We start from the raw sequence: 13,531 nt of genomic DNA, 5'->3' as shown, positions 1-13,531 counted from the left end.
CCCCCATTCTCACCAGCCTCTAGCTGATTGATCATGGGGGTAGCCTGCTTTGGAGGAAATTTTGAGGTCTCTCTGAGACCATCTGTAACTTACTGCTTCCTATCTCCCCCAATATTTGGGCACACACTGTGCCAGGATCCTGGACAGAGTCCCCAGAGCTCAGACCTGGGGGTCCCTTTCCACTTGGAAAAGGTAAGATGTGCTCCCCAGGTGACACCCACCACTCCCACCCTGCACTAGCTGCCACTTACTGGTGAGTTTCCTTAGCATCATAAGATCGGCTCCACCTTGCCCAGCCCCCTAGTCCCTCACTTCTGGGGCATTATAAGTGGTTTCTCCTCCTATAGCCACAGGGGCAGGGGTGGAGGCTGTTGAGGACTTTGAGAAATGCTGACTGACAGACCCTGGTGGGATTGAAACGGGTTCTACTATTTCTGAAAGCTGTTCAGCGATGAGTATCAGTAATTTAAAAAATATTTATGCGCTCTGACCTGGCACGTCCATATAAGCAAATCCTTCTGAAAGAAATCTCCAAATGCAGACAAAGCAGTGTGCAAAAATTCACCACGATGTTATGTATAATAGCAAAAATAGAAACAAGTATCTAGTGAGAGAGAATTAAAATAAATTGACATGAAATATTATGCAGCCAATAAACTTTAATTTAGAAAATGTTTGTAAAAACCTTATGCAAAACATGAATGCTTAATGATATAATAATTAAGTGTGAAAAACAGGATATAAAATTGTATGACAAAATAATTTGTAAAAACACATCGGCAAGTGATGTGGAGGAAAAAAACTGGAAAGAAACAACAAAATGCAGTAACGATGGTCTCTGGGTAGCCATGAGACAATGAGTGATATGTTTTTTCCTTTTTATCCCTCCATATTTCTAGGTTTTGTATACTGAGCAGCTCCTGGTTCATTTTTCAGAGAAAATAGAAAAAGGAAAACAAAATAGTAGTTCTGTTACTTTACCTCCCCTTCCCTCATTCCAGGGGACTAAATTCAGGGTCACTTTCATGTTCCCCTTAGGGTCCTGTCCTATCCCCTCCCTTGCTTTTATTTACTTATTTATTTTAGATATTTTAATTAATTAATTAGGCTGCGCTGGATCTTAGTTGGGACATTTGGTATCTAGTTCCCTGACTGGGGATCGAACCCGGGCCCCAAGCATTGGGAGCACAGACCCTTAGTCACTGGGCCACCAGGGAAGTCCCCCTCCTCCCTGTTAGATATCCACCTCCATCTGCGTTCTGTGTCTTCCTACCCACCTCCCAGCTGCCAGAACCCACAGGCAATCAATCCTTTCTTGACAAGGAAGGAGTCAAGATTTTTTCCATCCTCCTTCCAAAGCCTGGAATGCACGCTGAGTAGGAAGACTGATTCTGGACTCATGCAACAGTGAACAGTAACTTGCAGTAAGCAGCAGCCAGCAGCAGCTGGCTTAGTTCCCTGACCAGGAGTCCTAACTGCTAGACTACTGGCCCTAAATCCCCAGTCCTTGCCTGCCTTGACAAGAAAGAAATCTGAAGAGGAGGCAGAAGGTAAAGAGAAAAGTAAACGTTTATTGGAAAAGCAGAGTACATGCAGAAGGAAGCATGGGCGAACTCCGAGAGTCTTGAGAGCTGTGCCTTTGGGAAGTTTAAATTCTTTATAAAGAGGCAGTTATCCAGGTCTTTTTCTTCCCTCTGGCCAACTGTCTTGTTTGTTCCCCTGGCTAATTTGTCTCAGGACCCTCCCCTAGGTGAGCACGCACCCCTCAGCCAAGATGGATTCCAGCCCAGAGGCCTATGGAGTGACCTCCCTTCCTTTTGCCTCCCTTGCCCCATTCAGATTCAGATTCAGTTCAGTCGCTCAGTTGTGAGCGACTCTTCGAGACCCCATGGACCATAGCACGCCAGGCTTCCCTGTCCATCACCAACTCCCAGAGCTTGCTCAAACTCATGTCCATCAAGTCAGTGACGCCATCCAACCATCTCATCCTCTGTCCCCTTCTCCTCCTGCCTTCAATCTTGCCCAGAATCAGGGTCTTTTCCAATGAGTTAGTTCTTTGCATCAGGTGGCCAAAGTATTCAGCATCAGTCCTTCCAATGAATATTCAGGACTGATTTCCTTTAGGATGGACTGGTTGGATTTCCTTGCAGTCCAAGGGACTCTCAAGAGTCTTCTCCAACACCACAGTTCAAAAACATCAATTCTTCTGTGCTCAGCTTTCTTTATAGTCCAACTCTCACATCCATACGTGACTGTTGGAAAAATGATAGCTTTGACTAGACAGACCTTTGTTGGCAAAGTAATGTCTCTGCTTTTTAATATGCTGTCTAGGTTGGTCATAGCTTTTATTCCAAGGAGTAAGCGTCTTTTAATTTCATGGCTGCAGATACCATCTGCAGTGATTTTGGAGCCCCCCAAAATAAAGTCTGTCACTGTTTCCATTGTTTCCCATCTCTTTTCCATGAAGTGATGGGGCCAGATGCCATGATCTTCATTTTCTGAATGTTGAGTTTTAAGCCAACTTTTTCACTCTCCTCTTTCACTTTCATCAAGAGGCTCTTTAGTTCTTAGCTTTCTGTCATAAGGGTGGTGTTATCTGCGTATCTGAGGTTAAAGGAGGGGGAATATGGGATCGCTTGATCTTTTGCTCCAAGGTTTAGTCCCTCTTTGTTCTTAACAAGACTGCTATCTTAAAGTGTCCACATGAGACAAATCCTAGCTATTTACCCTGTTTCTGTTGTTACTTCCATTTCAGAGCACAAACAGGAGTCTGACTATAAATGCCTAACCTGGAGCTCACCTCTTGCCTGTCTCAGGAAATGCAAACTGGAAGCTAGTTGAAAGTATTCAGCCTGAAGCCCATCTTTTTCTCGTCCCCAAGAAATCCAGATAGGAAGAAGCCAGTTGTAAATGCCTAGCCTGGAGCCCATCTTTCTCCTACCTCAAGATCGGATAGACAACCACTCCTAGCCAGTCTTGGGCTTGGCCTTTCCGATGTGCACTGGACCTGAGCCTGGACTCAGGCAGGTCCAGGAAAGCCTCCAGCTGGGCCATGGTGTGGTGGGCAGAGCAGGCCCTATAGGGGGAAGGGGGAGACTCCACACACCAAATGTCGACTCTCTAAGCTGGAGGGACCTGAGAGCTCAACCAGCCCACTGGTGCTCAAACACCAGCGTTAGAGCCACTGGTGCACTTGGAAGAAATGCATAGTCCCAGGCCCAGCCTCAGAGATGGTTTTGGTAGTTTATTTTCTTCTTTTTTTCAGCAGTACCATGCCAGTGCCCCTTGCAGTAGAAGCATGGAGTCCTAATTACTTGACCACCAGTGAAATCCTGGTTTGGGCAGCTCTTGATGGGGCCCCATAATCATCTTTTTAACCAGCTTCCTGAAGGACTGGGATGCAGGTGGTTCACAATTGGCTTTGAGAAATTAGGATCCAGGCTAACCCCACAGGCTCCCTCCTCCTCACCAGCTTATGTGGGAGAACTTAGCCCTGAGTCTGAGGATGGAAGGAAGGGAGGAGAAAGTGGCGTCTGGAAGGGAAATTAGGAGGGACCTGTGACTGGGCACCCAGGCCTAGGGGACCCCCCCATAGCAGATACAAATTTCGACCAGACCCTCTGAGCCCTGCCTGACCCCTCGAAGGTCCAGTGGCTATATGCTTTGCCCAAGGATGTGACCATCTTGTAGAGGTCCCAGTTTCCAGCTGGAACTGTGAGGCCACCGCATCAGGCTCCAGGGCTGACGAAGCCTTCAGGGTCAGCTGAGATGGGCAGGAGGAAAGCTTGGGAAGGGTCGGGGAGAGACCTGGACTCTGGCAGGAGGATTCCGAAGTCATAGCAGAAAGCTTGTCCAAGTTAGTGCAAGTTCAGCCCTTCCAGAGATTCAAGGAGGGCGTGTGGTGGCTAGACTGAGCTGAACTTTGAAAAGCCCGGCTCGTCCCCCGACATGGGGAGGGTAGAGGCTGGGGTCATGTCTCCCTTAGGGTCCCGCCAAGAGGCTTCGTCATCCTCTGAAGTCTGTAAAGACAACAGTATGGGGTAAAAATCGGAGCCCAGCTGGGGAATCTCCAGGCAGCTACCGGGTCCACTCTGGCCTTTCTCACAAGCTCTGGGCCTCTGCCCATCTAAGAGACGTAGGACTAACCACTCCTTCTCCCCAGGACCCCCGAGGCTTTGTTTCACAACCCCCATTTCCCCATTCCCTGGGGGAGCATCCTTATGGGCTCAGGCCCAGTTCTGACTGCAGACATGGGAATCCTGCCAGCCCAGAACTTTTTAAGTTGTCACTCCCACCATGCTACTCAAGAATTTTTCTGGGTCAGGAAAAAAAGAGGATGTGAAGTCAGGAGCCCTGGCTTCCCAGGTGAAATGGCCAAGACTCTGGTTATGGTGGGGGCGGTTGGTGGACGCTGAGAGCAGGGCCCTCCCCCACTTCCCTGCATTGTCAGAGTGGAGCCAAGCTAGGCAGCTCCAGGCCCCCAGAGCCCTCTGTCCACACCTGGCTCAGGCACCAGATCTCCGTGTTGGAGCTGGCGGAGGGCTAGGGGCTGGCAGGAGGCCCAGTGGGCTCTGCAAGCTTGATCACAGTGGACTCCGGGACCCAGCTGTTCCCCAGCGCCTGAAACACAGATTCAGTCAGAACAGCCTGTTCTCGGCGGCCACAGGGATGGGCTGCAAGCCGGAGAAGCAGGAGGGACAGGCAGCGGGTGAGCTGTGGAGTCAGAGTCCTTACGGTCAATTTACTACGTCTCAGTATGACCTTGGGTGAGCCACCTAACTTCTCTGGGGCCCAATTTCCCAAGCTGTAAAACGGGGAGTGAAATATTCCCCTTAGGAAAATAATAAACATTTCTGATAATGTTTTATCACACTCAGCAACTGGGAACTCCTGGAGTGATTAATTTGTTTCCATGATTGTTATTTATCTCCTTGAAGCAGGAAGACTGTGCAGGCTGCAGGCTTTTTGTCATAGGCCAGAGACAACAAAGTTGGACACGTCAAAGACTCACCGAATAACAAACAGCACAGGAAAGATTCCTTAGGAATCGTCCATCTGAGCAACCCCTCCTTGATCAGATGAGAAAACCGAGGCCCAGGGAGGAAAGATAGGTAGTCTAGAACAAGTGAGGCAGCCCATCTCCTGACACTCAGCTGCTCCCATGGGTCCTCAGGTCTGAGTGCTGGGCCCCTCTACCTCTCACTCTGTTGCCCAGCAGCTGGGCAGAGCAGAGGCTGGAGCTGGCAGAGGCCCCCAGCCACTTCTCCTAAGGGTACAGCTGCCCAGCAGATCCCACAGTCTGATGGGCACTGAAGCCAAGGAAAGAAGCTCCCACTTCCTGGATAACTACGAGATGGCTCATCTCACTTGTTCTAACCGCAGTCCCGAGAGATGGGAAAACCGAGGCTCAGAGAGGTGATGTCACTCACCAGACGTCACACAGCAGGCGAGTGGCTGAGCCGGGCCTTGAATCTGTGACTATCTGACCTCAGATCCAAGCTCTTGCCTATGCTATGCTGCCGTCCTGGCAGGGCCTCATGCACACTTCTCTTAGTGACAGTGTCTCTTGTCTACTAACTGGCCCCGGCTTTGAGCAATACCCTAGCTGTGGGGGGTGGGGAGGGGTGGACGTGTGAGCCACCTCTAGTGACACCTGCAGGCTGATGGGGACAAGGTAAGAGTCAGAACAGAGTTTCTCAGGTGAGATGTGACTGGGGGATGAGGGCCTGAAGGCGTGGGGGAGGGGAGAGATGTCACAAATGCTGCCACTCGTGGCCCTTGTCCACCCCAGCCCTGCCTGCGGCAAGGACATGGCAGGGCTGGGCTGGACCAGAGAGCTCCCGAGCTCACTTCCATTTCCCATGAATCCCATACCAACAGCTTTGGGATTTGGTCAAAACCCAGCCACTGCTGACCACTGGCCATCAACAGCTGCAGAAATGTCACCTACTCAGGGGTGACTGAATTTGAGGAAACAGCTTCAGGGGGTCAGAGACCAAACCACATATTTGGGCTGTGGCCAGGACCACTGCCCTCTGCCCCAGGAGCATCTGCATCTCTCAGTCGTCCCTCTGCCCACGCGGTGGACCCTGGGCTGCTCCAGCAAGCGTGGAGGCATTTTCTGGATTGTATTATACAAGATCTATATGAGCCTCTATTTCTGCATGTGTGCTAAGTCGCTTCAGTTGTGTCCAACTCTATGCAACCCTATGGATTATAGCCTGTCAGTCTCCTCTGTCCATGGAATTCTCCAGGCAAGAATACTGGAGTGGGTTGCTGTGTCCTCCTCCAGGGGATCTTCCTGATCCAGGGATTGAACTCACATCTCTTATGTCTCCTATATTGGCAGGCAGATTCTTTCCCACTAGCGCCACTTGGGAAGCTTCTAGAAAAACAGGTAGTGAGGCAGCATGGAGATTCTCCCTCCAGCCCAGCCTCTCTTTCTGAGTTGCGGAGGGCGAGCCCCAGGATGTAGAGCCAGGAGGAGGGTCCTGGCGGTGGCCATGTCAGCCCCTGCATCTGTCTCCATGACCTCTCCCTCACTCCCATCCACCCCCGTTTGTCTCGTTGAGCTTCCTGAGACAACAACAGCTGCTTCCTAAGCGAAGGACGGCCCAGTGCCCCATCCCACCGCAGGCTCTCCCTGGGGGGATCCGGCCTGAGTCCTTTGTCCTTGCTGGCGCCAGGAAAGAAGGCAATGGCAGTCCCCCTTTCCTGCTCTAGTGTTTAAGGGAATCAGAGTGGAGGCATCTCAGTAAACAGCTGAGGAAGGAAAGATCAGGTGGGGTGGGTGGGGGGAGGCACGTGGGGCTGCTGTCTTCTAAGGGGTGGCCTTCTCTGTAGGGTGCTGATATGGAAACCGGGGGTCTCTCCTTGCAGGGATAAGAGAGGGGCCTGGCAGCAGGTAGCCTCTCTCCAGGAAAATGGGCACAGGGACCACCACCCCCCATTCTTCCTGCCCCCTGCCCCCTCAGTCTGAACGTCAGGGTAGCATACTGCCTTGGTCTCAGAACCAAGGAAAGCTCAGAGAAGGGTGCTCTGGAAAGAGGAGAAATGGAGGTCAAGACCTCTAGAGCCACCCACTGCCTGCAAGACGTTTTCCCTCTCTGGGCCTCAGTGCTCTCTTCTGCAAAAGCAGATTAGCATCTATTGGTAGTCATATTCCAGCGTGCTGTCGGAATCCCCCAAGGCTTTGTTTAAAATTCAGGTTCCTAGCCCCACCCCTCGGAGAAGGCAATGGCACCCCACTCCAGTACTCTTGCCTGGAAAATCCCATGAACGGAGGACCCTGGTAGGCTGCAGTCCATGGGGTCTCGAAGAGTTGGACATGACTGAGTGACTTCACTTTCACTTTTCACTTTCATGCATTGGAGAAGGAAGTGGCAACCCACTCCAGTGTTCTTGCCTGGAGAATCCCAGGGACGGGGGAGCCTGGTGGGCTGCCGTCTATGGGGTCGCACAGAGTCGGACACGACTGAAGCAACTTAGCAGCAGCAGCCCCACCCCTAGAGGGTTTGGTTGGGACTGGTGTAGGAGAGAATGTTTCTAATAGGCCCCCACCCCCACCCCCACCCCCAGGTGTTTTGAAAGGGAGTTTGTACCAAACTTAGAGAAAGGCTGGGTTAGATGATCGCAAAGACCCGCTGTGGATCCAGCTCCAATGTTCTCTGATGCTACAAGGACAGGAATGAGAATGGAGCCCTAGGCCAGAAGCAGAGACCTGCTGGCACCTGATGGGAAGTCAGGGTGAGTCTTGACTTCTGGCCTCAGGGGCATCTGAGCTTGGGCCTGCCTCCTTCCTTACCAAGTGGGAGAGATGGACCTTGTCCTTCTTCTGTGTCTCCGAGGCCAGTTGAGCTGAAAGAGACAGGAAGGAACACCTTGAAGCCGGGAGCTGCTCCCACAGAGATGGACAGCCCCTTGCACCTGGGGCTTCCCAGGCAAGAAGATTTGGCAGAGAAGCCCAACCCCTTGGCAGTGACCCTGACTTTTGAGATCATTACATGGAAATCCCAGTGTGTGCGCCAGAAACTGGCTAGGGAAGTGATTCTGTGTGCTCAGGTCATTGTTTCTTAAACCTCAATGTGTGTATAGGAAACTTTTTTAAAATGCAGATTCTAATTCAGTAGGTTGAGGTTGGGGCCCTAGAGTCTGAATTTCTAACAGGCTACCCGGGGGTGTCACTGCTGCCAGGTGGGGACTGCAATTTGAGAGGCAAGGGGCTACGAGGCTCTCAGGTGTGATTGGAATGTTTTCACCCCGTGGGATCCTCCCAACTCCTCTGAGGGGATCTAGGGACATGGGCAGAGTTGACATTTCTTCCTGGGGGCCACACAAAGAGGAGGTAGGTGGCAGGCCCATCGTTTCCCACCACGGCCACTTGCACTGGCACAACATTGCCAGTTGGCAAATTTGGCTTCCTGGCTGTACTGCTTCCCAGCTATACCAAGGGCAAACTGCTTAACCACTCTGTGCCTCAGTTTCTTGCCCTATAAAATGGGATATTTGTAGGTATTGTAATGCATGCGTTCATGCTAAGTTGCTTCAGTCATATCTTGACTCTTTGCTACCCTAGGGACTGTAGCCTACCGGGCTCCTCTGTCCATGGGATTCTACAGGCAAGAATATTAGAGTGGGTTGCCAAGCCCTCCTCCAGGCGATATTCTCGACCCAGGGATCAAACTCTTGTCTTCTGCAGTCCTGCCTTGCAGGTGGATTCTTTACCGCTGAGCCACCAGGGAAGCCCAGGTTTTGCAATAAGTAGTTCCGAACTCCACAGTATTGAAATTAAAGGAGATTAAAAACAACATAAGCCACACCACAGTGCCTGGCACAAGGCGTCTCCCAGTACTGTTATTTTAGTTAAACCTTCTTTGTCTGTCCCATCCACCTCAGGAGCTACACATGGCCACTGAGCACTGGAAATGTGATTACTTTGAATTATACTGGGTTTCAAAGACTCTATATGAAAAACTGAATGTAGAATATATATAATTAGTATTTTATATTGATTCCATGTTGAAATGATAAAGTTTTAGATGTATCATGTTAAATAAAGTTTATTATTAGAATTAATGTCACTAGTTTCTTCTTTATTGTGTGTGACTATTAGGGAAATCTTTAAACAATTTATTTATTTCTAATTGTAGGATAATTGCTATACAATATTGTGTTGGTTTCTGCCATACATCATCATGAATCAGGTACACATATGTCCCCTCCCTCTTGAACCTTGCTCCCACCTCCCACTCCATCCCACTCCTCTAGGTTGTCACAGAGCCCTGGTTTGAATTCCCGGAGTCATACAGTGAATTCCCGCTGGCTATCTATTTTACATATGGTAGTGTATATGTTTCCATGCTACTCAGTCAGGGAATTTTAAACCATACATGTGGCTTGTATTCTATTTCTGTAGGCCATATATCTGGGGAAGCTGAGGCTCAAGGAAGTTAGGTGACTTGCCCAAGGCCACACAGCTAAAAAATGGCAGAGCTGGGAATTTGAAGCCAAGCCTTGAAAGGGGCTGAGCATCTCTAGAGACGCAGCAGCAGGTGTAGGGCCTCAAGGTACATCCTGTTCAAGTGCTCCGGCCCGAACTCCACCCTGTAGTCAGTCCTCACACAAGGTCAGAACCTGCAGAGACTGGACATGGATGGGTTCATGGGATCAACAGGGAGCGACGTGGCTGATGAGCTTGACCGGACAGATCAAAGCAAGATGAGAGCAACCCAACGTCTTGCTTCCCCATTTGAATTGCTTGTGGACTGCCCCGTGGGTCCCTCAGAAAAGAGGAGCAGGGCTCCTGACACCCACGTCTGAGATGCACACACTGAGCCCCACAAGGTCTCTCTGGGGTCATGGGGGGATTGTGGGTCTCAGGGAGACCCCTGGCTGAGAGCCCTTCACCCCTCCCGTCCACATGGCTCACCTTTTTCTCTCCGTTGAAACATGTAGTTGCCGAGGGCGGCCAGGCCTGTGGCCAGCAGAAGGGCTAGCAGCACCAGGACTGGGGCCAAGATCCGGATCAGTGGGATGGACACCCTGTGGGTGAGATGGAAGGAGCCTGGTGGCTGTCACCAGATGTCAGTGAAACACTGGGCATTCTTATTCTGAGTTCTGGTCACATCCCTCATCTCTCCCAAGGAGATCAGAGAGCACTAGGGACCAGAACATCCGGTTAGTCCCAATGGAAGGGGCCTCAGACCCCATCGCCAACCCCAGGAGACACTTTCAGCAAGATCTGAACCCGTGAGCAGTTGCCTGGCTACCAGTAATGGAGTATGCGTGCGTGATCAGTCACTCAGTTGTGTCCAACTCTCTGTGACCCCATGGACTGTAGCCTGTGAGGATCCTCTGTCCATGGGATTCTCCAGGCAAGAACACTGGAGTGGGTTGCCATGCCCTCCTCCAGGGGAACTTCCCGACCCAGGGATTGAACCCACATCTCTTATGTCTCCTGCACTGGCAGGCAGGTTCTTTACCACTAACGCCACTTGAGAAGTGTAGTTTGTATACAACCCCCCAAGAGCCAGTCCTTCCACCTGGGAATCCAGCTGGGTAAGAAAAAGTCATTTTGTTTGGTTCCATGTTTTCATGCTTGGCATAGGGCCCAGTGCAAAGTGTTCAGGCAAAAGCTGCTGGACTAGGGTGGCTTTCCCTAAAACTGGGCAGGGAGTGAGGTGGGGACTGGCGGCTATGGGGGCCTGCATGTCCAAGGCAACAGGGCTGCTGGCCCCTGTAGTGCTGGGTAGGGGGTGGGATGGTGCAGAATCTGCCCTTCGTGAGCAGCTGCAACGCAGAGGAAGGAGTACTGGGTTCTTATTGGATCAGAGGCACCTTATAGTTTAGTGCTGACCTGAAAGCTGGCTTTGGTCACCTAGGGCTCACCTGGACTTGGAGCTGCTGCTGGGGACAAAACTGGTGTCCTCTGTTGAGGTGGAGTCCAATTGTGTGGCTGGCTGGGAGATCCCTGCAGGAGGAGAGGTTGCTGGGTGAAGAGAGGTCCCTGCGTACGGAGAGGTTGCTGGGTGAGGAGAGATCCTTGCAAATGGAGAAACTGCTGGGTGGAGAGAGGTCCCTGCATACGGAGAGGTTGCTGGGTGAGGAGAGATCCTTGCAAATGGAGAGGTTGCTGAGTGGAGAGAGGTCCCTGCATACGGAGAGGTTGCTGGGTGAGGAGAGATCCTTGCAAATGGAGAGGTTGCTGGGTGAAGAGAGGTCCCTGCGTACGGAGAGGCTGCTGTGTGCTTGGACAGGGAGGTCCCTGTGAACGGAGAGGCCTCAGCCTCTGTCTTCCCCAGCTTGGCTGTGGTGACTGTCAGGAGGAGACCAGGAGAAGGTACAAGTCCAAAAGCAGTGCCTCGGCACCTTCCCTGATCCTTGATTCCCAGCATCCTCAGACCTCTGACCCTTGACCCCTGAGCCCTAGTCTCCCTAGGACTAATTTCTCAGAACCTCCCCAGCTACAGGGCACCCCAAACAGAGGTCTCAATGAAATTGTTTTGAGGACTTCCCTGGTGGTCCAGTGGTTAAGAATCTGCCTGTCAGTGCAGGGGACATGGGTTCGATCCCTGGTCTGGAAAGATCCCACGTGCCTCGGAGCAGCTAAGCCCTCGAGCCACAACTACTGGGCCCACACGCCTGTGCTCCACAGCAAGGGAAGCCACCGCAATAAGTGTAGTCAGAAGCCCGTGCACTGCAACAAAATGTAGCCCTTGCTCACTGCAACTAGAGAAAGCCTGGGCATGTCACTGAAAACCCAGCACAGCCAAAAAAAAAGAAAGAAAGAAACTGTATTGAACAAGCAGGTCACACCTCAGGAACACCCCACTTTTGTGTTGCAGTCTGTCCTCTATCGTGGGGAGGTGCAATTTCCCTGCCCCCACCTCCATGACCTTGAATCCCTCCCAGGGAAGGAGGGATGTCTGTTACCTGGAAAGACAAGCAGAGAGACTGACATAGTCTTATCGAAGCCCAGTCTTTTGACCCCACACAAGTACTTCCCCCTGTCCTTCAGGGTGAGGTTCCTCAGGATGACCGTGAACCTGTTCTCCCGCGGGTTGTCGTGGACCGACACCCTTCCTTCCTGGCCGTATTCTCCAGAGAAGACAGTCCCGGTGCAGCGGGAGATGAAGAGCCCGGCCTCTCGGCACCAGTACTTCTGGTGCTTCTTTAGCTCCTCCTCGTAGGTGCATTGCAGGGACACGGTGTCACCTTCGAAGCCACTGATCTCCTTCGGGTTCACCACCGATCCGTAACCTGAAACCACAGCACATGTGAAGGCTGGAATTCCCTGATTTAAGTCCCAAGGTCAAGACCAGAAGGTTTTCCACGGTTACTCCCTTCTTGGGGCAACCCTGGTAAGAACTGGTACTCCACTCTGCCACTGAGGGACCTTGGGGCAGGGCCGTTACTGTTTCCCTAAACCTGATGTATTGAAGGCTGGTGATGGGGAAACTCTAGATTCAGACAGCCGAGAGTTTGAATCCCAGCACAGCTGCTTAGTAGCTGTGTGATCCCAGGAAAACTGCTTGACCTCTCTAAGTTTTCTCACCTATAGAAAATATGTCCTATGTCACTGAATTAAGATGTTTTCATATGTAAGAGCTACCATGATTTCATATAACATTAAAAAAAAGTCAATGGAACTGACATCAGTTATAAGATACATCCTAAATTTTATGTTAAAAAATTTAAAAAAAGAAAAAGAAAAGCAGGCTTGTGAATTGATGAAATGGAATAATTCTTCATCTCTCAGGGTTGTTGTGAGCGCTACAGCAGAAGTTCAAGAAATATTTACTGAGTTTAGTATAACGGGTGTCTTCTCAGCTCCCTGGTTGGCACCGAGTCGGGAAATCAAGACAAAAGAGGCAAAGCTACGCTCACAGCCACTCAGCCATGAGGGGTCCAGGACCCTCAGGTCTGGGCGAAGACCGGGCTCTGGGTTCCAGGAACAGCAAGTGGCTCCTCTGAGGGTGGAGGACGAGGAGTAGGGTGGGGCGAAGCCTGGAAGGATCAGGCGGCGGGGCTGCGTCACAGCCACAGCGAAGGAGGTCCCTCTAGCAGACCCAGGGGGCGAGCTTGGGGATGAGCCCCGCATCCCTCCACCCTCGCCCCCATCTCACCTGGGAGCACAAGGCAGCCCCATAGCATGAGGAGGGGCCGCATGGTGAGCGCCGGGCCGCTCGGGAGCGCACGCACGGCTGGGCAACTGGGAGCTCCTCTCTTGGCTACACGGGGCTTTAACTTCCTCTAGAGGCAGATGGAGACCAGGAAGGGAGGGGAGGAGCCGTGCGGGTCTTGGGGACGCAGGAGGCGCCTCCGCTGTTCCCTCTACTGCCCCTCAGCACGCGCCGACCCCACCCCTGAAAGCCCACGGAGCGCTTCTCCCAAACTCCCTCAGGAGATCTTAACTCCAGAGGACCTGTGTGTAGAATTCAGGAAGACCGTGAATCCGGGTGGGAAAATGGTGCATCTTTACTTTCACTAAACTTGAAGTAACATTTATCTTTTCCTTAGGAGTCGTGTTTGC

At 51.5% G+C, this 13,531-nt stretch overlaps 1 protein-coding gene across 11 annotated transcripts; it reads right to left on the bottom strand.

Moving 5' to 3' along the window:
* Positions 1–1,551: 1,551 nt before the first annotated feature.
* Positions 1,552–13,243, bottom strand: CD300LG (CD300 molecule like family member g). Of its 11 annotated transcripts, none has more exons than XM_024980902.2 (7): positions 13,125–13,243; positions 11,932–12,258; positions 10,888–11,149; positions 9,929–10,063; positions 7,805–7,857; positions 4,501–4,620; positions 3,263–4,019 (listed from the first exon to the last, which is right to left on the bottom strand). In XM_024980902.2, the coding sequence occupies exons 1-7, from the start codon at positions 13,165–13,167 to the stop codon at positions 4,006–4,008; spliced, it is 954 nt and encodes a 317-aa protein (XP_024836670.1). In that variant the 5' UTR covers positions 13,168–13,243; the 3' UTR covers positions 3,263–4,005. The 11 variants fall into 11 exon arrangements, with proteins under 11 accessions (XP_024836671.1, XP_059734539.1, XP_005221013.1 ...); XM_010816398.4 differs by having other exon boundaries at positions 3,904–4,019; positions 10,888–11,077; XM_005220954.5 differs by having other exon boundaries at positions 3,904–4,019; positions 10,888–11,005.
* Between the last annotated feature and the right edge of the window lie 288 nt (positions 13,244–13,531).

The sequence above is a fragment of the Bos taurus genome, chromosome 19 (genome assembly GCF_002263795.3).
Source record: "Bos taurus isolate L1 Dominette 01449 registration number 42190680 breed Hereford chromosome 19, ARS-UCD2.0, whole genome shotgun sequence".
NCBI lineage: Eukaryota > Metazoa > Chordata > Mammalia > Artiodactyla > Bovidae > Bos > Bos taurus.
This window is presented reverse-complemented; position numbering and strand designations above follow the sequence as displayed.

What these genes read in the sequence shown, in the direction of transcription:
- CD300LG (XM_024980902.2), bottom strand. Translation starts at nt 13,167, where the DNA reads ATGCGGCCCCTCCTCATGCTATGGGGCTGCCTTGTGCTCCCAG. An exon ending in CTCTCTGCTTGTCTTTCCAG is followed by an intron (nt 11,150 to 11,931) that starts GTAACAGACATC and finishes CTCCGTATGCAG; the next exon opens with GGACCTCTCTCCACTCAGCA. An exon ending in GTTTCAACGGAGAGAAAAAG is followed by an intron (nt 7,858 to 9,928) that starts GTGAGCCATGTG and finishes TGTCTCTTTCAG; the next exon opens with CTCAACTGGCCTCGGAGACA.